Source organism: Lepisosteus oculatus, chromosome 1, assembly GCF_040954835.1.
Source record: "Lepisosteus oculatus isolate fLepOcu1 chromosome 1, fLepOcu1.hap2, whole genome shotgun sequence".
In the NCBI taxonomy this organism is placed as follows: domain Eukaryota; kingdom Metazoa; phylum Chordata; class Actinopteri; order Semionotiformes; family Lepisosteidae; genus Lepisosteus; species Lepisosteus oculatus.
In genome coordinates, this window is record NC_090696.1 from 77636938 (window position 1) to 77660909 (window position 23972).

The following is a 23972-nucleotide window of genomic DNA, read 5'->3' on the forward strand; positions in this document are numbered from 1 at the left end:
AAAAAAAACCTTCACCACGCCGAGGGCAGTCACGACCCTGCCTGAATGGTTAATGGTGAATCCCTGCTCTGGAGCTAGGGGATAATTCGACTGGCGACGCAATTTCTCATTTCTCGGCTGTTCAGAGGAGTGGTGGGAGTTATGATTTGACTGACAGTGAAGGACTGTGCACAGGTGTCCTACCACCCCACTGAATCACTTACCAATGATTGAGATGGGGCCAATTCTGACGCATAATATTTGCATGTGCAGTAACTGCCTGAAAGTAGTAAACTCTGTTCTCCTCCCCACTGAGAGCTGGTGTGTGGGGAGCAGAATGGCGCACTCTGGCTGCCATCGCATCAAAATACAATGCACTAACAATTCTCAGAGGCAACAAAAGTGCATGTCGTTGTTATTATACAATAAGTTTGGGGGCTTTGATTTTAAACAGAACCCTAAAATGCACCTCAGGAAAATTGCATTTAGTAAGAAACATGATTAAACGAGACTTTAGTATTATGTAACTGGCTGACGCAAATATGGTACATAAACCATAATTAAGTATGAAAGAAAACCACAAAACACCAAGCAGTAGACACGATTTATTCAATATGTGTTACTTTCACATACAAAAGAGCTCTGCTGCAAATTGCTGTGGTAGTGTGTTATGAAATAGATGCACCAAATTAAAAAAATTAAATATTAGAGAAACAGTAGGTTCAGAGTGCTTGTCTCACCCTCACAGTGATTATGAGCACCAGAGACCCAAGATCTGTGGTCAGGGTGTAATATCTGAGTATTATTTTCCTTGATTAATGTCCATGTTAGAGAATACCCTCCAAAGATAGTGAAGGTTCTTAGAAAACATGATTGGGTGACAATTTTCTTTGCATTTAAAAATATATTACTACATATGGTGGGAACATATTTAAAAAAAAAATTCTACAGGTTCAACAGCCCAGGCATAGATACAAAGTGTATCTTCTTGAGCACAATAAAACCAAAAATGGATCAGTAATCTCTTAAACAAAATTTAGGTGCTACTCTGTCCAAATGATTCTGTATCCACAGTTTAACTACTCGCTAATTCTGCTTAATATAGAAGATTTGAGTTTGTAACCTTTCAGGAATCTCATTTTTACTGTAGTAAAACATTGACATCTATCAATGTGTTTCTTAATGCTTTCAGAGAGACCTGAACGATTTTTCATTCCTCAGTCTGTAAAGATTAGTGGTTAACAGAAAGATACATTAATAGTGTATTGATAGTGTTCGTAACAAACTCAAACTCAACATCTGGGGCAAATGTAATGCTTCAGACGAACCCACAATCATGCTTAACTTGGCAGGCTGTCGGTAGGGTCCCATTTTTCAATCTTAACAGCGGGAGCATTTTACTTCACCCCACTCCAAACGCGTTACTTACTTCTCAGGAGGAGCACGCACACACACAAAAAACATCCTTAAAGTCATAACCAGCGTTGAAATGCAAAATAACCTAAAGGAAACCAAGATCACGTGGCAATCGCTGCTTCTATATTAAGTGCCTGTCTCCGGTTTCTGTTCTCCAGGCACGGGTTTTTCTCCTGCGCCTCCCTCAGCTGCGGAGTACAAGGATACAGCCTCCGCGTCGCTGAAGGAGTGTCTGACGCCGGCCGGGCCGGGCTCAGTGAGACTGCGCGATGCTGGAGAAGTACTCCAGGATGTCCTGGATGGTGAAGTCCATTGTGATCCCCGCGCCAGGGTAGCAGCGGCCGATCAGACCGACAAAGTGCTTGTACTGGCGGATGAACTCGTCCTGCATGGAGTGCCACACGACCTCGGGGGAGAGAGAGAGAGAGAGACAAGGAGCCGAGTTACGATCAGCCGGCGACGGGGGAGAGCCAGTGTGACAGGCGGGAGGGCCGCCCGTGACCGTGACACAGCCAGCGGCCGGCGAGCGAGCGCAGAGACGCCGCTTTGTGGTCAGTGCAGATCGTGGGCTATCCCAGCACTGCTGCTGCTGCCGGTGTCCCCACCCAGCAAACAATCACAACATCGCATCAGTGACAGCAGCGGCACACAGAGAGAGGCGTCTGTAAATAATATCCATTACTGTAAACGACTCTAGAGGTTTGTGCCAATTAATAAGGCATTGAACCGAAGTCCTGACCCTGTTGTGGTAGCTAAAGATCCCAGGGCTGCATCTGTAAAGGCAGGGCGGTAACTTTGGTGTCTTGAGCACCACTGAGTAATTCCATTCTGTGCTCAATCTGGCCACCCTGAAACTGCCCCCTTAATCCTAAAGTGCGGGCCCGTTTCTCACTTCTCAGCTCCGCCTGCACCGATGCGAGTGGTCTGTGGGTGCACGATGAGCTCTACACTTCGGTGGCAGACGGATAAAGCGTACCCACCCCCCGCAACATGCAGAGCGCTCCCGCCTCGGGGACGGACACTACAAGACAGACCCTAAAGAGGTCTTCGGTGGAGTCCGGGCTCCTGAATCACCTGCAGCAGGTTCTCCTCCTCACAGAGGTGCTTGTCCACCTTCTTGTAGAGGTTGTCCAGCCCCTTCTTCACCTCCTTCCCAGGGTACTCCTTGATGACCTTGCGCAGCTCCTGCTTGTTGAAGGCCAGCTGGTAGCTCACCTCCTCCTCCCTGATCCCCTGGGCCACCCGAGCCTCGATCCCCTCAAAAAAGTGCTGGAAACGAAGCACAAGCACAACCTGAGCAAGGCATCTCTACAAAGCCGCTACGCGTCTTCGCTCGAGGACGGCTAAGCATTGTGGGACAATAAAAGCTTCTACTGACTTTACGAGCACACAGTCTTGACACTGTGCAGTTCTTGTCAGATCTCGGAATTGAGCAAGGTGGATCATGGTCACTCCCGGGAAGGGAGACCCCTAAGGAAAACTAGGTTTGTGCTGCATGGATGTTGGCAGACAAATAGGTGACGCTCTTCCCACTGGATCAGAATTTCCAAACCTGTACCGCATGCAGAGGTGACAGTGCTCAGTATGTGACTGCAACCTTGCTGTACTGCCTGTAGAGGTGACAGTGCCCAGTGTGTGACTGCAGGCTTGCTGTACTGCATGTAGAGGTGACAGTGCTCAACGCATGATTCCTGTCATTCATTCACCAACACCTACGTTCAGTTTCTCCAGCGGCTGGCCCAGGGAGTAAATGACGTAGGACTGCAGGTGATCCGTATACTTGTGTTTGGCTTCCTTCCTCTCTGCTTCCAGGCAGGAGATCTTGAGGCGCGACAGCGTGGAGAAGATCCGATGGAAATTCTCCATCATGACGACATCCCTGGGCGTCTTCTGGCTCTCGTTGGCCACCTTCTCGACTTTGGAAACACAACGAGGGGAAAAAACACATCGCTACAGCATCGTTCATGAGGCATAGAAACAAACACTACCGTTTCACAAGGTGATGACTCCTGCAAGCACAGGAGATCCTGACAGGGTCTGTAACCAGCAGGCAAGGAGTGTTAATTGTACACAAGCTGTCACGATGAGATTTCTGAACTTGTCACAGCTGGCAGATGCGATGCAACAAAAACTGTGGCTACAGGACCGTTTCACTTTCCACAAGAACGACAATCTCGCCCGGGAACAGCTTCATTCTTCCTAAAACACAAGCGGACATTAACCCTTACCATTCATGTAGACCGCTCTGATGAGCTTGGTGTATGCTTTATCCAGGTCTCCCCTGCGCTCGGCGTTCCGGAAGATGGTTTCTGCCAGCTCCGCGAACTCCTCGAACCCGGTGACGAAGGGCAGGATACCGACTTTGCTCTTCTTCGAGATCTTCACTTCCTCCATCTGCCGGATCTGATTCGACTGTGGACACAAGCCAAGCCGCTCAGCGTCAATGTTTTTAAAGGAACCCTCATCGTGGATAAAGACCTTAAACTCTACACCTAAAACAGGACTAAATGTATTCTTAATTTCATGTTTTGCACACCTATGAATTGACATACTACTGCAGGTTAAGAGAAGATTAGGCACCAATGCTGTGATGAGTTACAGCCCATTTCCAGTACGTCAGTAAACGTTAAAAATTTGGACACCCTAAGAAGGCTCCACAGCCGAAACGTGATTCCTTCCTTCTCTTTTCAGCAGGAATAAACCTGTACTTGTTGCTTTGCAGCCTACGCCTGCTGACGCAGCTGCCTACTAGAATTAACTATTCGCTAATTTAGGGCTAGGGTCTGTGGGAAAAATTCAAGAGGTTCAATGAATATAAATTCAAGAGAATGTACCAAACAAATGACTGTTTTAGGAATTTTTAACCGTTTCAATTTTCAGCATGTCATTCTCCCAGAGCAGAAAATGACAGAAATCCCGCTAAACCAGAATATGAAAATAACATTTTCGTAAAAGTGCTTTTGGGGTACTAGCTTTTCCTTACATACAGTTTTAATTTAACAGACACAGCAGCCTGCCAGATAAAATGCAGTTGTTTAGTGCTATAAAAAATTCTGTGCTGTCAGAAAACAATTTCAGTCACACTTTGAGACATAAGAAACATTAGAAAGGGAACGAGTTTTAGTCTAGAGAGCTACAACACTTCTGCCTCTTATGTGATAATAGAATATCATAATAGATCAATAGAATCAATAGAATTTCATAACTTTATAATACAGATCCAGTCAACCAGTTGTAATAACTGCAACCAGGCAGCTGAAGTGTGATCTCCACTTACATAAACTTAAAAATCTAAAGATAAACTAAAGGGCTGAATTGCTGATGTAAATAAATCAGATAGAACTATCTCCACCCTTCATTCCACGGGCGGGTTCAGCTTTTCTGTTAATGATTTTTCAGTGTCATTAGATATAACTGAATCTCATAAAAGCCCTGAGAAACGATCGTTCAAGGGACGACGAAATGAAGAGGAGAAAGTCCGGGGGCCACTCCTCACAATGCACTTGTCGAAATTCCTCTTGACGGTCACCAGGACGTTGCCGAGCGTGGTGCTCAGGTACGAGGCGGGGTCCACGTTCTCCGCCGTCCACACGTGGTGGCTCATCTTCACCAGCATGTACAGGGAGTTGAAGCTGTCGATCTTGTCCCCGAGAGCGATCAGGTTGTTCAGCTCCACCTCGATGCAGAGGAAGATCCTGTTCATCATGAATCGCACCGAGTCCTTCCTGGAAGGGACACAGTGCGGCCTCAGTCCGGCGCTTTCCTGCCCTAGACAGCAGCTGCAGCGCGCTGGTTTCCTACCGCACGGGTGTCTCAAACCCAATAACAGAATAATAATCTGGACGCTCCATTTAAAGCGCTGTACAGGTAATGGGGATCCCCTCCACCACCCCCAATGTGCAGCCCCACCTGGATGATGCGCCAGTCTGCTCCCCACACACCAGTTCTCAGTGGGGAGGAGAGCAGAGTGATGAAGCCAGTTCAGAGAGGGGGATTATTAGGAGGCCGGGGGGGGGGGATGTGACCAGGACACCGGGGGAACACCCCTACTCTTTTCGAGAAACTCTCTGGGATTTTTAATGACCACAGAGAGTCAGGACCTCGGTTTTACGTCTCATCCGAAGGACGGCACCTCTTTACAGTACAGTGTCCCCGTCACTACACTGGGGCATTAGGACCCACACAGACCACAGGGTGAGCGCCCCCTGTTGGCCGCTCTAACACCTCTCCCAGCAGCAGCCTCAGCTTTCCCAGGAGTCTCCCCTCCAGGTCCTGGCCAGGCTCACACTGCTGGGCTCCAGTGGGTTGCAGGGTGATTGAAATAAAATATAAAACAGACTTTTCCCCAAACTCTTACTCAGCATCCCAGATCGATTCCCGTTCCCTTGGTTCATCCCCCACGAGCTCGGGATTACCGACTGCCGGGCCGTTAAAACTTCGGAAGCCACGAGCCCCCCCCCCCCCCCCCCTCCCCGAGCGCCCGGGGGGATCAGTGCCGCCGGGGGCCGCCGCGCCACGCTGCGGGGGCAAGAAGGGCAACTCACTCAGACGCCGCCGGCTGCTGCCTGTCGCCCCCCGCGGAAGAAAACCTGGAGTGAGCGGAGCCGTCCATCTCGACGGCGTCGCCCTGGAAACAAGCACACGGCGCATGGCCTCCTTCAGCATCGCGCAACGAGACCCGGAGCTCGCTCCCGTTTCCAGAACCCCTACCCCGGCACAGAGGGCGTGACTGATGAGCCCAGCGCCCACCCTACAGAGCGATGCCTCTGCACCTGCAGCCTGCGCCTCACATTTCAACACCTCAGCATGCAAACGACCAGGCAGTGGTTAATTAAGGAGACCAGAATTGAAGAAGCATTACAAACAACCTAGGAGGTGTACTGTAAAAATCTAGAATAAGACCAAGGACACTGTCGTGTTCAGGTTAATAAGGAACAGGTTTATTCCAGGCTGAAAAGAGAAGAAGAAACATGGAGCCTTCTTCAGGTGTGTGTGCAAAGAAGTGCATGCTTGACACACCTGAAGAAGGCCAAAACATTGTGTTTCTTTTTTCTCTTCTCAGCCTGGAACAAACCTTTAACTTGTGCCTTTGCAGCCTACGCCTGCTGACGCAGCTGCCAAGCCTGAGCAGACACCTTGAAGTCACGTTCCCTCCCCAAGGCTCAGTGAGCCACACTTACAGCTGACCCTGCCAGGGCGGGCTGCTGGTGCAGTTTGAAGAATTTGATAATGAAGTCCTGCTCGGCCAGGCAGAGAGGCTCCAGCTCACTCAGGACCTGCTCAAAGATCTGAGGAGAAAAGGCGGCAGTCAGTGACACTGCGGAGGACCCGCAGAGGCTGCGGTTCAAAGCATTTCTTCGGCTCTACTCACAAGAGTTAAGTGGCGAGCAGGGCGTGTGCAGGGTGCGTCTCCGACGGGGACAAATCACCCACCCCACCATCTCTAACTTAAAACTAAGAAGAAACTTGGCTTGGCTTTGCTGCTTTTGACGTAAGCAGTATGTGACAGAGTCACTGGCAACACTGGGGCGCTCTCACACGCTGTGGAGAGGACCGGAGGCTCCGGTATCATCACATTACCAACGCACCGGGCAACACTGACCTGTTTTTGGACTCAACATATAACTCTCTGCTCACATCTGTTTTTTTTCCCGTTTACAATTGTTTTTTGTGCAATATACTGTATGCTGGGGATTTGTGCAATATATTTATAATGTGCAATACAACTTTTTGTGTACTGTACTTTCGGGTCTGTTTTTGTATATCCTGGACTGTGAGCAACTCTGTATAATCCATTTTTTACTTTTACTGACTGTAGTGTATGTATTGTATTGTTGTATTATTGTATCATTTCGTTACACTGTGCTGTGTTGACTGTGCTAGGCTGCTGTTGCACTGCAATTTCCCTCACAGGATCAATAAAGTATCCATCTATCTTAAGGCATTTGTTTCTTTTAACATTCTCCATCATATCTGGTTTTTATTGTGCAATTGATGTGAAAAGCCTTGAGGATGCTCTGTATCGAAAGGCGCAATATAGGAATAAAACGGGTTGACTGGGAGAGCAGGGCTGGGCGCACCTTGTCGAACTTCGTCCTGTCTGCCACGTCAAGGTCGGAGGCCGACATGTTGCCCATGTCCAGCAGGGAGGAGGACTGGGACCTGCGGCTGCCGGAGCCCTGGACGGTCAGCTTGTTGAGGCTCGAGGTGGAGCCGGTCAGCTTCCCCGCGCTGCCGTGGAGGCCTGCGGCCGACCCCAGGAGAGAGAGCCGCCATCAGCGTGTGGCTGCGCCGCGTCACTGCAGTGCGGCGCAGTCTCACACAACCAGCGAGGTCAAAGCGCAAGGACGGAGGAGAAACATCATGGAAACATTTCCGACTTCTAGGTTTATGTCTAGTTTCTTTCACAGCTTCTCACTTCAGAGTTAGCTGCTTTTCAGGTTCATTTCATGAACGTCAGACTATTGCTTGTATCGAATTATAAGAAGGCGTTACTGATTACAAGCACAGTGTAATAGCATTTTAGCCTTCAATTCATCAAAAGACCCATCTGATTATCAATTAGACAATATCAAAACCACTTTTAAATTCCCTGATATATGGTATTTTTTAATTCTCTTCTATAAACAGGTGTACAGTATGCTGTGGTATCCCTCAGCTTAATAATAGATTTACTTAAGGTGAGACAAAATCTAATGTACAATCAAGAAGCAAGATATTGCTTCATATATTATATATCGTATTACTTTTTCTAATTCGCCTTCTTAGATGAAAAGGAGGACAGAGCTACTTAGTGCAGGAGCAGATGGAAATGTTCTGTAAACGTATTGAAACTTGCACAGCGACAAACACAGCAGAATTTTTCGGTTGACATCGGTCCTTTTTTTCCCCGATGTAATGAGAGGAAAAAAAAAAGGGTAGGGTTAACTTCTCAAGCACTTCATAAAGACCATAATAAAAGATCAGCACTTCAGAAAGGTCCAAACTAGGAATCAGGATGTCTGCAGCCGTTCTCTGCAGGACTCATCTTCTGAGTATCCTGCAGGGAACACTATCCTGCACAGCACATCACACTTTTTCTTTTCAGGCAGGAGACAGCGGCACAGAGGGGACAAAGGGGTGCTGGGATACTTACTCTCCGTCTCCTGTTTGACAGCACTCTCTTTTCGAGGCAGCGTGGCTGGGCGGCAGATTAGAATGCAGGCATCAAAGACAGAGACAAGTTAGCACATGTGTGTCACACAAACCATGCAGCACGAGGCCCGTTAGAAGTTAGTTCAGGAAAAAAAAAACAGGCATGCACCAGAGCTGCGATGAACTGAAAAACTGTGCTCACAGCCAAGGCGATTTAAAACGAACACTTAAAATGCTGCCCTTCTGTTTTCAGAAGGAAGATAGCACACAAGCTTGATGCAGACCAGGGGTCTCCAAAGCTGGTTCTGGAGAGTCTCAATCCCACAGGTTTTGCAGGGCGGCTTCAAGCCACCAGTTGCTAAATACTGGAAACTCCTCCATCATGATCTGTTAAATAGTTGATTTGTTAAATGAAGTAAAGTAATTTGGGATCAAAAGAAAAATTTCTAAACTGAAATTCTCTAAACTGAATAGGTTAGTAAACTTGGTTCATGAACAGTTAGCAGGTGTTGAAATGTTTAGAACATGTGTAACACCTGTAAGACTAGCAGACTGGGGCTCTGCAGGACCAGGGCTGGAGAACCAACATACAGGACATTATTTTTTTCACAAGGCATGACCGCAGACTCATAAAAACGTCTGAAATAATTGATAATGTTCTATCGTTCCTGCTGTTGTCTTAAATAATGTTGCCTGCATCACAAAAACAGAATGAGCTTGAAGACAATGGGCATTCTGTCTTAAAGCGCAATTAACACGTGTGGATGATCTTTAGTGCATGCTTCAGAAAATGAAAAGATAACAGAAAATGTTTTTTTACAGAAACCACCCCTTTTTGAATGCAATTTTCAGGTCATTTTGGTGGATTATGTAACATTTACTTAGAACATAAACATATACTTTTCAACTACTGTACTTAATACTTAATTGTGTAAGAACACCAAACAATATTTTCCCTAAATCTACTGTGAAACAGTGATGACTTTACACTCATCCAGTAAAGTGAACCCAGAACCCAAGGAGACAGCTGACAGGCCCTGGAAAGGGTTCGGGGACTCTGGTTTGACAGTGCACAAATGTCCTGACAAGGTCTTTGAGATGTTCTGGTAGCATTCAGTATCAGCCTTTTGATGCAAGAGTACATTTCAAGCAGATTCGCATGTCTGCAGTAACGATTCCACAACTTATTTTGCTTACATATCGGAAAGAAAATCTATGTCAAAGGTCGACAAGTTTTTACTACATTGAAAATAACTGTTCTAATTACTTTCTGGGCAATCCTCAACAATAGCAAGAACATGATCAGGCACTTGTAAAAACACTAAGAGAATCCTTTAAGCATCAATTTTAGTGCTCATGGTTTCAAAGTCCATCGCAACATAATAAAGGATGCTTACTTGCTTTTATAACAAAAAGCATGCTAATTCCTTGTTTTTTTTATGTGTACTCTTTTATCTTGAGGGAATGGTTAAAAAAAAGAACAACATAAAATTATATCCTGCTGTACACAGAGATTTTCCTCATACATAACCACAAATTTCACTTGGCAAAACTACACTTCTATTAACGGACAGAAAGTGCTCCCCTGTCTAAGTGCTAGACAGGTGTTCAAAAGCAGCAATTAAAGAACAAGGTGTCGATGAGAATCTTACCGAATTTCTTCCCCTCTTTGGTTGTGCTCGCCATTTTAATCTTGGCAACTTCAAAGAAATCTTTAATTTCGCGTTCATACAATCTTGAAATGTAATCAACGTAATTCTGTTAAAAAAATACGAAAAAGTATTAATACACAAATCGCATGCCTGAAGAAGATCACGCATTGACTTTACTTGCTGCCCTGATCAGCAGAAACAATTTCAAGAGAGGGAGCAAAGGCTGACAACGAGAGCGCAACAGCGCCCCCTGCCTGCTCGTCCTTACCGCCGTCAAGCCCCCATGTTTCTCGTCCTGGGTGATCTTCAGCCACTCCATTAGCTTGGCGTAGCGCAGCAGGTCGCGGTGCAGTGGGCTGTGCTTGGGCAGGGTGAGCTCCGCCGAGTGCTGGGCCAAGGTGGAGCTCTGGTCATGACCCTGCCAAGGAAGGTGGCAACTCAGGCAGTGCTCCTGGACACCCAGGGCACAGAACAGGAGAGCTCTCCAGAATCTAGCGTTCTTGCTCAGGCAGTGCTCCTGGACACCCAGGGCACAGAACAGCTCTCCAGAATCTAGCCTTCTTGCTCAGACAGTGCTCCTGGACACCCAGGGCACAGAACAGGAGAGCTCTCCAGAATCTAGCCTTCTTGCTCAGGCAGTGCTCCTGGATACTAGGACACAGAACAGGAGAGCTCTCCAGAATCTAGCCTTCTTGCTCAGACAGTGCTCCTGGACACCGAGGGCACAGAACAGGAGAGCTCTCCAGAATCTAGCGTTCTTGCTCAGGCAGTGCTCCTGGACACCCAGGGCACAGAACAGGAGAGCTCTCCAGAATCTAGCCTTCTTGCTCAGGCAGTGCTCCTGGATACCCAGGGCACAGAACAGGAGAGCTCTCCAGAATCTAGCCTTCTTGCTCAGGCAGTGCTCCTGGACACCCAGGGCACAGAACAGGAGAGCTCTCCAGAATCTAGCCTTCTTGCTCAGGCAGTGCTCCTGGACACCCAGGGCACAGAACAGGAGAGCTCTCCAGAATCTAGCCTTCTTGCTCAGGCAGTGCTCCTGGACACCCAGGGCACAGAACAGGAGAGCTCTCCAGAATCTAGCCTTCTTGCTCAGACAGTGCTCCTGGATACTAGGACACAGAACAGGAGAGCTCTCCAGAATCTAGCGTTCTTGCTCAGACAGTGCTCCTGGATACTAGGACACAGAACAGGAGAGCTCTCCAGAATCTAGCCTTCTTGCTCAGACAGTGCTCCTGGATACTAGGACACAGAACAGGAGAGCTCTCCAGAATCTAGCGTTCTTGCTCAGACAGTGCTCCTGGATACTAGGACACAGAACAGGAGAGCTCTCCAGAATCTAGCGTTCTTGCTCAGACAGTCCTCCTGGATACTAGGACACAGAACAGGAGAGCTCTCCACAATCTAGCGTTCTTGCTCAGACAGTGCTCCTGGACACCCAGGACACAGAACAGCTCTCCAGAATCTAGCGTTCTTGCTCAGACAGTGCTCCTGGACACTAGGACACAGAACAAGAGAGCTCTCCAGAATCTAGCCTTCTTGCTCAGACAGTGCTCCTGGACACCGAGGGCACAGAACAGGAGAGCTCTCCAGAATCTAGCCTTCTTGCTCAGACAGTGCTCCTGGACACCCAGGGCACAGAACAGGAGAGCTCTCCAGAATCTAGCGTTCTTTCTCAGACAGTGCTCCTGGACACTAGGACACAGAACAGGAGAGCTCTCCAGAATCTAGCCTTCTTGCTCAGACAGTGCTCCTGGACACCGAGGGCACAGAACAGGAGAGCTTTCCAGAATCTAGTGTTCTTGCTTATGTTAGTTCATGCTAAGCAAAAATTAGTACAATAGTTTAAATAAATGTATGTTTAGCATGTTTAAAATAAATGGCAATATAACGCTAATGACATTAAAAGAAAATGACGCTCACAAACATCGTCATAATAGAAACAGTTAATTTAATTTTTAGCAAATGGTAAACATTTGGAAGGTTATCACAGACTTGAATAAGCATTTTTTAACATGAATCACTTTTATAACCCTTTCATTCAGCTGGTTTTGTTAATCATGCCCTCCTGGGGACACATTCTTTAAAACAGCAAGACCAGTGCATCTCAAAGTCCCCCCTCCCTACAGAAAACACCAGCAGTTACACACACTGAGGAGTCATGCACCCCTGTGTTAACAGCTTTGGTTTGTTTCTGCTTTTGCTCTGAAGAAAACGACATTTCTTGAACCCTGAATTGAACTCTGCCCGACTAATCTCAACCCTGCCTATGTAATCCGATCCCTGAACTGAATCCTGTTCCAGTCATCTGAACCCTGAACTGAACCCTGCCTGAGTAACTGAACCCGGCCCAAGTAATTCAAACCCTGAACTGAACCCTGCCCGAGTAATGAGAACCCCGAACACTGCCGCTACAGTCTTTTGCCCTTTTGCCGAGCTGCTGAAGCCAACAGGGGGGAATGAATGGGCGGACAAGATCATCAGCTCCATTAGCTACTAACCAGCACGTGCCTCCTCTCGTTCCGCACACCATCACCTGGGGAACCTGGGTACTGACTTCCTTAATAAACAGATAACGCAGGAGAGATCCTGCCCATTTATTGCCCAACAATCCGGCACACATCTCACACCTGGACCTGTGGCCCCATGACGGCCAGCAGACACCACTACAAGCCAGCACCGCTTCACCAGGGCACTTCAGAAGAGAACGCTAAACAGATCGACACGTCGCGACGGCAACGAAGACATCAGCAGAGAGATGATTCTTCAATTTGATCAAATAATCTTGATCAATAATGAATCAAGTTTTCACAATACAAAACTCCTGGGAACTTCAGTGCAGTTTATATGTCAGATGCACAAGGGCAATTAAATGCTAATTTGTGTGTGCGCTCCTATACAAAGATACTAAAGGAATCACCCGGTAACAGTAACATGTTAAAGAACATACAACTTTGAAAAAAGTCAGACAAGCAGTGAGAGGAAAAAAAAACCACCAGTGTGAGCCACAACTTCCCAGAAATGCACAGCAGGTACGACACCTGCTGCATCGCCACCCTTCAGTTTGACACCCCTTCACCGTGACACCCCAAGCGTGTGCTTCTGACCATAGCTGTTCAGCGGCTGTTCAAGCGAATGAATGCATGCACTTCTGAATAAATGAACTCAACCGTCATGAACGCACATGCTCGTCACTGACGGTAGTTTACACCTGACATTCCCACAGTAAAAACAAGTCCTTCACAACCTCAGGAAGTTTCTGCACCTTGAATATAACACAGCAGGCTGTAACTGAGAAAAAGACATGCCCACTCCTGGCCATGACTGCTGAGAATCAGAGGTCAGGTTCCAGGTGCACACGGGTTAGTGGGGGTGCGTGGTCATACTCACGGGCAGTGACAAAAAGGAGGCCCTATAGAAGTGAGGAATGGTCAGGCTGAAGTGACTGAAGTGATTGAACTGATTAAGAGAAGGCAAGGAAGGAAACAAGAGACAGGGTGAACACAGGCTGAAGCAATAGGAGACGCATCGTGATTCAGATTAAATCAATGAACTGCAGAAGAAATGGTGGCTGTGAATCAGGAATCCACGCCTCAGCGTGAAAGCTAAGACGACGTCAGTGTATGGACTGCATGCACCCCCCAGAGGAATAAACCTTCCTGACGCCCCTGCTCCTTTCTCTCCAGCCAGCCTGGTTTACAGCAGCTAGAGGAATCCTTACACTACAGAGTTATCAGCAAAGAAGACCACCCCCTGTCCTGTGCAACTCTGCACTGGTTCTTTGCAAATTATATGATTTAAAACAAAAACACGTTTATTACTGAGTTTTGCAAGCAAAGTAAACCTCCATTCAACCCTTCTACCTCAGCCTTAAAGCAAGGCCTCACACTAATCAGCCAACTCTGTCTTTATATTTTCCACTGCTCGGCGCTACTCCTTCTGAAAGAAACTACCCCAGAGTCCTTGAGCTTCACGGCTGAAAACAACAGGAGGAACAGAAAGATGAACATTTTTACCAGGAACAGCAAATATTACCTGGTGAACGAACACGTTGTTGAGGTGGTTGGTGAGTCTCCTTGCAAACTGATCCCTCAATTCACTAAACAGGTGCTGCTGCTGCTTCACGGCGTGAAGTCTGTCGTGTCCTGCCAGCGACAAGAGAGCACAGAGCTCAGCGGGCTCCCCCGGCACAGACGGGCCGACGTAGAGGAAACTACGGGAAAGCCCTTGGAACGGAGAGCAAGACGCCCTGCTCCCCCTGCCTCACGGCGGCGGCCCGCTGCTTGTGGGGGTGTGGAGCAGGCCGGGCAGCCGAGCTGCTGAAGCCAACAGGGGCAAATAAATGGGCGGACAAGATCATCAGTTCCACTAGCTACTAACCAGCACGTGCCTCCTCTCGTTCGGACACGTCCTCATGGACAGCGACAGAACGCAGAACCTCTGTCACCCGGGATATCGGATACCGGAACACCATGCTTAAATACATTCTGCCATATTTCTTATTTGCTTCTCCTCCACTGTGAACCCTATCTTCCTTTATTAATGAACAGAAGACAGAAAACAAAACAGGACAGGCCCTCGTAAAGGCGTTTAAAGGTCCTACGCGTTCCTCAGGGTGGATCTGTGGTGGGCCTGACCTGGTCTGAGCGCGACGCTCAGGCACTGCAGGAGTGCCTCTGCGGCGTTGGTGCAGGCCTCGATGCCCTTGGAGGCGGACAGGTCCCCCTCCTGCAGCGCCTTGATGTGCCCCTTCGACAGGTCCATGTAGTTCTGCAAGACAGCGAGGGCTTCAGTGGGCGGGTGAGGGGTATGACGCACCTGGATTTGTCTCAGGAGGAAACTGAAACCAGCCCGACGACTGCTTCCTCCCATTTTTCACAAGAATAATAGAAGAAAATCGATAAACGCCTCGACGGCTGTTCCAGACCCGGGGAACCGGCTCGTTTTTGCCATTCAGATTTCGTGAATCAAGGCCTGTTACGCAAACACCTTCTTCACGCAAAAAGCATAGCAGAAAACAAAGCAATATTTGGCTGAAGCAGTGGTCAGGTCTTCTTTGCCATAACAAACTCCTGCTCGATCTAGTTTTGCACGCGTTTTCCCCCCAAACAGGTGCCGTTTAAACTCTAAACTGTTATAGTTCATGGTGACGAATGGTGGACGGCTTTGCCGCTCTGGCACCACTCATGGCCTGAATCTCGGAGTCAGACCCGATCCTCTCCCGGCTTTCGAGTCTCGTATGAAAACTCTGCAGCTAGACTACTAGCTCGCACCAGAATCTGGCCGCACATCGCTCCAGCACTTAGGTCTCTAGATTGGTTGCCTATAAAGTCACGTATTCAGTACAAGATCTTGTTAACGAACTCTAAGGCTCTAAACAATCTGGTTCCATCATGCGTCTCCTCCATGTTTACACTCCTCCTGCGGGCTCCAGCAGTGGAGACACTGCACCTGGGACTCAAGTCTCAGACTGCCGGTGACTGTGCTGTTCTGCCACTGCTCCTTGGCTATGGACTCCTCAAGAGACAGGTTCTTTGACTCTGCTCAAATCTAAATTTCAGACTCACTTTTTTTCCTAGGTCCTGTGTCTGTCTGCCCTCAATTCTATCCGTGTGAACCTGTATACTCTTGTTTATTTTTTTCTCTCTTTAACTTTTTATATTTAATACTTTTTTGTATTATTCTTAAAACTGCGTACATCGTCTTCGGGCTATGACAGGCGCTTTATAAATAAAAGATGTTAGTAACATTAATGCGCACAGCTCTGCGAAGGATTCCTAAACTCGCTAAGAAAAGAAACTTTCTGCACCCCAGCGGGGTTTGATCCACCTCCGGCATTTTGGTTTGTACTGGCTTCCCCGTCACAAACTCGCTCACCACCAGGAACTCGATCTCCTCCAGGAGCTGCACGTTGTTGGTGTTGCTGAGCTGTATGAGGTGGTTGCTCTGCGAGATCTGGTCCATCTGCTCCTTCACGCTCTGCAGCATCTCCTCGTAGCTGCTGAGCTTGCCCTCGATGGTGTCCACCTCCCTCAGGGCCTCGTCCAGCAGCTGCATCAGGGTGTTGACCTGCTTCTCCGAAGCCATGATGGACTGAATGTTCGCCTGTGGTGCAGAAGGCAGGGCAGACTGAAACGGGGGGGCTGTACGCCATGAGAAAGTGTTCCTCGAGCGAGGAGAGCAGGGGAGGACTTCGCCTGCCAACCGCGGATAACACGTCAACCTCACCTGCCGAGGTGACTGAAAGGGCAGAGCAACATCCCATTCCTTGTTTGCAGAACAACTTAAAGACTGCGTTGCAATACTAATTCAAGACTTGTAACTCAGGTCATTCACTGGCTTCTACTCCTCCCCTTCAGCTCCTGCAAGTTTACAGATTGTCCAGCTCTGCTGGTGCTGGTTATCTGAAGAAACCCATAAAACCTGCAGTGCCGAAGGCTGCCCTCTGGAACCGGACTGAGGAATCACAGATTTAGAGAGACAGGTGCTTTGTCAGAATATTCTGTTTGATGCGGCAGCAGGGCAGCCTGCGGTACTTCCCTTAAAGACGCTCTAGGCCAGACTGCCTGACCAGTGTGCGCACAGCAGTGCATTGCTGTGCACACAGGGGCCTATGAGAGAGTCTCCTCCAGCCACATAACACCTCTGTGAGGGAGGGTGGGAGGACAGATGAGGGTGGAGAACCCTCATATTTCTAATGTGTGTAACAAATAAACCCTTGTTATTTTAACAGCACTATGGACTCATCTCATCCCCAGACACCATCTGGGCTTGACAAACCAAATTGTTCTGGTGGAGCCTGGGAGCCAGCATCAGCCTTACCTGCTGGCTTCAGTTACAGCTGTCCCCTCAGATGCTCCTGAACCTGCATGCCAAGGGCAGACGGGCGGACCACTCACCCCGTCGAGCACCTGCAGCTCTCTGGACAGTTTCTCGGCGAAGGCCTCGGCGTTGGAGATGGCGTACTCGCAGCCCTCCATCATTATTTCGATATCCTGCTCCTCCCGGGTGCTCAGCTCTTGATAGTCGTCCAGAGCATCCTCATCGCCCCCGGCAACACTCTGGTTCTCCCCGCTGGGGACAGACTCTTCACAAAACACAGAGGACAGATCGCGCTCAGACCGATCCCCTCCGGGCCGGGCGGCTGAGCAGCTACAGATATCATGCACTGAACTCGTTCCCAGATCCTGCTGCTGTCCTGCCCGGACGCGTCGGGTTTGCACTACAGGGTGGGAGAGGAACTAAAAAAAAACTCAAGGCGCAACGCGTGGTTTTTTAACAAACAGAACTGCGGAAAGAAGGAAAAGTGAAGCTGTGCTTTGACTTCAGGGCCGGCGCAACTACGAATGCCAACTTCACCAGTGCAGCACGAAAAAGCAAGGTATCGCAAAACAAAAATTCAAAACTTTCATAAGGGAGAAGCGTCTCGAGGCAGCCTTGCTTATTTTCAGCACTCAACTAGCAGCTTAGAGGTCAGAGGAAGTTTTGAGCACTTTTTAGCTGTTTTTTTTTCCTTTAACCTATAAAGTGCTTTGAGAAGATGTTTTTAGAGGCACTATATAAGATAAGGTTTGGTCCCAGTCAAAGTTTTTTTGGAAGTTCACTTCAACCAGTTTAGGGTCGATTCCCAGCTGCACCCAGGCCCACGAGAGGGAATATCCAGCAGGGCCTCCCGGGAGACGAGCTGCCCATGAGCACAGCTGCAGCCTGCACAGTAAGACTTCCCGGCTCGATTACACGGTCGCTCCAGAACAAAACAATGGCAACATGACTATAAACAAGCAAGCTTCTTCGACGGCGGCTCTCCTGCTGACACGACAGGCCACTTTCGCTGTTCTTGTGGGGGAAACGCGTGACGAAAACACCACCGGACACAAGTGACGCCACGGCCTCCAGGAGGACGAATAACTGTTACGAGAACAGTTCACAGAGGCAACAAAGACAATGCAGACGGATGCTCGTGGAAGGTGAACAACACACAAAGATGGGAGAGAGGTACAGTAAGTGTTACCAACCTTCAGCTTTAGGAAGCTCTGGCCAGTGAGGGGTGAAAAGGGAAGAGCAAAGAACAAGTTTATTAAAGCCAGAGAGCAGCAAAGTGAACTATGTGCTAATCTTCTGCCTCGCAAACCACTTCCTTGTCACATTCACCCAAAGCGCACACACCCAAGGGACCAAAAATGAAAAGGCAGCTTTCGCGATGTCGACAAGACGTCTGAGCCCACGCCAGAGGACTACAGGAATATCGAGTCTCTGCAATTACGACTTGCAACAAACTAAGAAAAGCCTGGGGTTCCCAGTTAAAACCGTTAAGGTGGAAAACAAAGGTGACTTCAACTCACTGGAAGAGACAAAACAAGGTTTGCAAAGAGTTTCACCTCCAAAATCAGTCTCACTGCACACACAAAGGCCTTTCAGCTGTGTCTGTGATCCGTCATTGCATAAAAAAACACAAACTACAACTTGATAATTTGCTCCACAAATCAAATAAAAAGATCTAGTTATGATGTTCTGTTCTAGGGGCAAAACTGAACAATAAATTTACAACAAGGCAGATTAAAACATTTGAGCCCTCAGATTTTTCACTCTCAAACAAGGACCTTTTCTGTAAGTAATACCACTGACTTATTGGCAACAGCGAGTTATCTCAGTTTGCAACTACTTCCTAAACCTAAAATAGGTTTTTAATAACAAGAAGCGGGATGACACAACACAATCCAAGGTTTTTAAAGCTGTATTAGGACAGACGGTAAGAAAATACAACAGAGAAGGTTAGTAATGTTTTTTACACGACAGAGCATTTGCATACCTTCCAGCAGCTGGGAGCTGACGTTAACAAAATCGATTTTCTTCCTCAGGTACCTCTGGTTTAACTTCCAGATGCAGGAGATGAACGAGTTCTTCTCCGCCGTGCTGCTGGCCACCCATTTGTACGCCTTCTCAAAGTGCAGGTCGAATTCGGGGTTTTCCTGTTCGAGAGAAGAGGGCTCCAGACTAGCAGACAAATCCCACTGCCCTCAGCCCAAGATACTCAAGCGCAGGAGCACAGCACGAGGAACAAGGTCAAGCCAAGCTCTGGAGTCAGGAAGGGGCATGTCAAGAGTTCATTTACCATGACGGTCTCGTATAAAAAATATACAATGATATTACGAAACCATTTCTAGAAAACAGCTCCCCCTCGTTGAATGCAGCTTAACTGGTTAACCCCACTTTCATATCACTGCACTGCAGCACAAATGTGGAGAAACAAAAACAACGCTTGTAAGAACAGCAAGTTACAATAAAGGACAACTGAAGACAGTTTCTTTGTTGCCTTTGACTCATCATAAATGCTTTTACATGTTCTGGGCAACTGCATTAAACTGTAAACGGTAAATTGCATAAAGCATGAAAAATGAATGGAATTATTCTACTGGACTTTGCACCAGTCGAGCAAAAATTACAAACAGCACAGGTTGAACAAGAAAAAAAACAGCATGTGTTCGACCCAAGATGATCACTTCATTCACATGCATGTCTAACTCAAGAGATCAAGTAAATGTACAAATCATACTGTTCAAAGGGAAACATTCAGAATTGAAGAACTGAATGGTAGGTGCATTTACAAACCCAATCACATAAGGAAGGGTACACATGCTGGGAGAAAGAGATCGCAATTTTAAGGAACTGCAGTTACAAAAGCGAAGATGTACTGTAGCAGGACGAAAGGAAAGACTACAGTGACATTCGAAATCTGTGACCTGTTACTGACGAGGCCGTCTTGATTATTTGCCTCAAGTGCTACAGTACGTGCTTTGCAAAGCTCCTCATTTCAATTAAACCACAACTGAAACAATTTTCTGTATTAAAGCAAACGCATGACATGATCAAGGAGGCCAAAGAAAACACAAAACGCCCCGCTGTTTTCTTACAGACCTTGTTGGCATCTTTCGCGTCTACGATGGCCAGGTTGCTGAGCTCCCAGGCGGTCTGTCTCTTGAAGTCGCCCTTGTCCGACTTCTTCACCTTCACCACCTGCACATGCACGGGGCGCTCGGTGGTCACTGGAAGGGGAGAGGGGGGACGGCGGTCTTACAGGGCAGGCTGCTGGGTAGCGCACGCCCGACGTGTGAGGGGGCTTTTCTCACACTCAGCTGCGTTACTCTGTGCACCGCACAAGTTTGCAGGTGACACAACTTCACTCTTCAAGGGGTCAACAGCTTCCCTTTGCCACACTCACACGACCCGCTGTGCAACAGTCCCCACGCGCCGGGCGCAGCGGCAGCACCACTGAGCCTTAGCCACCTGCTTTCGGAAAAACAGGGACCGTCAGTGCAGATGAAGACTCGACGCTACACAGCATCAGAACGCCTACACAGAGGAACGCGCTCAGAAACGGGCCTACTCTCGGCGGCGCAGCGCGTCAAACGGCTCCGGAAACCTGGCAGTTTGCATCCAGCTTGGAGAACGTTTGGCACGCAGGCCCTGGGCGCCCTGCGTCACTGCGAGGGGCCGCGGGCGACGGGGCTGCAGGGGACTCTGGAGTGTGACAGCACGAGCCCTCCCCAGAACGCCGGACCAGGGGAGCTCGGCGCTGCTCTGGTCCCGCTGGCGCCACAGACACCCACCCCGTCACGAGCGGACGCACAACTCCCAGTCGGGCGCCCGTGGCAGAGGGACGGTCATCTCCCGCCAACGCGGCGCTGGGGCTCTTTTCGGAACGCACGATTTCACTGAGGTTACGTTTCAGAACACCACTTTCCCGGGAATCGGTTTCCTGGCGCGGGACTCCAGAAGCCAACAGGAGTCTGGTGTGATAATGACCGGATCTTTCCACATCAGCAGCAGCGCTCCAACCCCACCACGGATAAATGAAATCTCAATAAATGGCGAGACCCCATAATCCAGCCATCCAGCCGTTTTCCACCGTTTTCTCCAGAGCAGGGTCGTGGAGGGAGCCGGAGCCTATCCCAGCAAGCAACAGGGGCCAGGCAGGACTCACCCCGGGCCTCACCAGAGCACACAAAGGGCACGCAGACAGCACCCCGGGTCTGGAATCGGACCCAGGGCCCCAGCGCTGCGAGGCTGTAATACTGACCACTACGCCACCCTACAGCGCACGATTCGTGCTGGAGACTGGGGGGCTGGACCGCAAAGCGCTCGCGGGTCTCCCACCCACGCCCGCTCGTTTCCAGGCACGCAGCCCGGCCCGCCGGACGCACCTGTGGCGCACAGGAAGCAGTTCTTCTTCTTCTTCCCGGCCTTGCACACGTTGACGATGCTGAGGAGCCGCTCGTCGCTGGGCGTGAAGATGTCCCTCTGCAGGGCGTGCTTGATGGCCGTCATCCCTCCTGCTGCAGGCACACGCCGTACTTACTGCCGGGCACGCGAGGGCAGGGAGAGGGGCAGGGCTCCGTGCCAGAGCACCCGTTCGTACCACTGCTGCACGTTTGTTTGTGTTGTTTATTCAGCACTTTTGCAGGTTCTTAAAAACACCAGGCATTAAGAACACTGAATTACACTGCTGTTACAATAAAACCGTGCAAGTCAACCAGGGGGTCCCTGAACGCTGTATTTTATTTTTATTATTATTATTATTATTATTATTATTATTATTATATTCCTGGGACTGAGAAGCCTGCCTAGGCTGGCAGACTGCACCGAGGGAAGCCCTCGGGATTTCAACAGCCCACACTTCAACCAAGAGTGCGAATTCTGCAGCGCCGTGGATCACTCCCCAGCAACCCACGGCGCAGCAGAACCCACTTCCTTCTCTAGACACCCGCACCGATATATTTACTGCATCTAAATTACTTCTGAGTCAGGCGTCACGAACAGTAATGCGCAACAAGGAATTAAATCCCGCAACCAAATCGCGCTACTCCCTAATTTTAACAACAAAGGGCGCCATGCATCTGGGGCTCTGACTACTGTAGGACTTATCCATGCAAGACATCCCTCTTTGATATTTATACCGCTGAAATGGAAGACCCCCAAACAGAGCACATTTAGTAAATACGGATTAAGTGGCAAAACGTAAACGAACAAGGGATTCGGGCTCGCCCTTTTCCAATCAAAATGCCCCCCAAACTATTACGTTTAGTTAACAAGGAAAGCACATTTACCTTAATAAAACAATGTGTATCGGGAATGACAATATCTTGCCCTTAGTCGCTTTGTTTATCCATACAAACACAACAATACGAGCCGCTTTCCTGTCATGAGCTGTTTCCAAACGCAGAGCTAGCTAGCAAGCTGCCCCAGCCCAGCTGAGTTTCCTGTTTCCGGATAAAAGGCAGGACGTCACACTCAGGAACAGCGGCTAGAGGAAGGATAGGGACGTCATTAGAGTCAGGGCGCTCGGCTGGCCGGGGGGAACTTTGACATCACGTCTAATGCATTGTTAAATCCACTTAGAAAGTCAATAAAAGCTCAGAAAAATGAATATAATGCATTAAAAAAGGAAGTATATAGTATATAAATATAAAGTATCTAAATATCACTGTGTAGTCGAGAAATTCAATCCAGGGCTCCAACTTTGGGCACTGCGTCTGTCTTGTTCGGGTTCGAGTTCGGTTCACTGCGACTCATTACAACGATAAAGTGGGTATTGTGTTGTGTAGTAGGAAAGAAAAGACGTTTTCTAAAACATTTTAAATCCAACCCTGATTCGTATTAAGAGATCCCCTCATTGAACGTACCAGTAATATATTTTCTTTGTTACAGATTTTGGGTGCTTGGCTTCTGTTAAAGCCTGTTAAAGGTGCTTCTAAATAAAATGTGCATTTAGTCTCAGATACCAAGAGAACATTCCTCCAGATTAGCATGGGCTCCAGTTAAAGGAAAGGTTACCAAGAAGAGGAGGCCGTTTCGTGCAACTTGTTCATTTGGTTGCAAGTAGTTTATTGATCCTAACATCCCATCCGGGAGCCCTGGGACAGATCCAGGCTGCTTCCAGGATGTTTCTGCTTCACGCCCTGAAGACCCAGCCTGCCTGCCTGCAGCAGGGCTCATGGGAGGACTTCTGGACTTCAGGAGGATCCCAAGGGAACTGCAAGACTCATTGTGTCAAAGAAAAGTTTCCAGCGTTAACAGAATATCACCGCTTTTGGATTTTTGGCAGCATCAGAACTTTAAATAGAAAGTGAATTTGGCTGGTCCAATTTGCAGAGAATAGATCCAGGATGTCTGGTGTCACATTTTGTGGTTCGGTTTTGCATTCTTGCTCTTTCCTCACAAACACAATGAGATTCCACCCCGATGCTCCTCCTGGGAACTTTCATTTCAGTCAAGGGCTCTAGCCAACCTGGTTATAAGAACAGGGACACGGAAGCTGCACATAATGGTCATTATCCCTACTTTTACCCTCAGGGAGGTAGAGGAAGTCTACAGTAGCTGCTTTCTGTAACCGAACGTCACAATATAATAAAAGCAACACAGACAACAGTAATAGATATAGGCCCCTCAGATTGGGTCAATTTCAGTCTTAATCGATATGTAGGACGTGATTATTTTTTTAGTTATGTTTTATTTTTAATGCTTTAGAAAACATTTGCAAAACACCTAAGGATGTATTTATAATAATAACAATAACAACAAGTATATTTTATAAAGCACATTTAAAAGGATTGAATTAAAAATGCTTTATAATATATACAAATTTGACAAATTATTCTGGTTTAAAGTAATATCTTTTACCTTCAGTTTCTCGATTAAATTCTATACTGTATTTACACAAACTGAGAGGATTACTTTATTTATAAGACACTTCAAACAGACCAAGCATTTCAGTACAGGTACTGTACATCACAA

The 23972-nt window shown here is 48.1% G+C and overlaps 1 protein-coding gene across 8 annotated transcripts; it reads right to left on the reverse strand.

Moving 5' to 3' along the window:
* Window positions 1–566: 566 nt before the first annotated feature.
* Window positions 567–22447, reverse strand: exoc1 (exocyst complex component 1). 8 transcript variants are annotated; one of them, XM_069193549.1, is made up of 21 exons: window positions 22286–22447; window positions 21383–21514; window positions 20097–20224; window positions 18991–19150; window positions 18197–18214; window positions 17081–17268; window positions 16059–16286; window positions 14819–14951; window positions 14217–14326; window positions 13572–13640; window positions 10450–10599; window positions 10182–10287; window positions 8531–8575; window positions 7476–7639; window positions 6576–6683; window positions 5940–6022; window positions 4892–5120; window positions 3624–3807; window positions 3112–3311; window positions 2470–2664; window positions 567–1801 (listed from the first exon to the last, which is right to left on the reverse strand). In XM_069193549.1, exons 2-21 carry the CDS (start codon window positions 21504–21506, stop codon window positions 1649–1651), a joined length of 2775 nt encoding a protein of 924 aa, XP_069049650.1. In that variant the 5' UTR covers window positions 21507–21514; window positions 22286–22447; the 3' UTR covers window positions 567–1648. The 8 variants fall into 8 exon arrangements, with proteins under 8 accessions (XP_069049650.1, XP_069049642.1, XP_069049659.1 ...); XM_069193541.1 differs by having other exon boundaries at window positions 21383–21645; XM_069193558.1 differs by lacking the exon at window positions 18197–18214 and having other exon boundaries at window positions 21383–21645.
* Window positions 22448–23972: the final 1525 nt, after the last annotated feature.

Coding starts and splice junctions, on each gene's coding strand:
- exoc1 (XM_069193549.1), bottom strand. CDS start 21,506: ATGACGGCCATCAAGCACGCCCTGCAGAGGGACATCTTCACGCCCAGC. Junction 14,952..16,058: donor AGGAGATCGAGTTCCTGGTG/GTGAGCGAGTTT, acceptor GCTGTCTTGCAG/AACTACATGGACCTGTCGAA. Junction 5,121..5,939: donor CAGCAGCCGGCGGCGTCTGA/GTGAGTTGCCCT, acceptor TGTCCCTTCCAG/GAAGGACTCGGTGCGATTCA.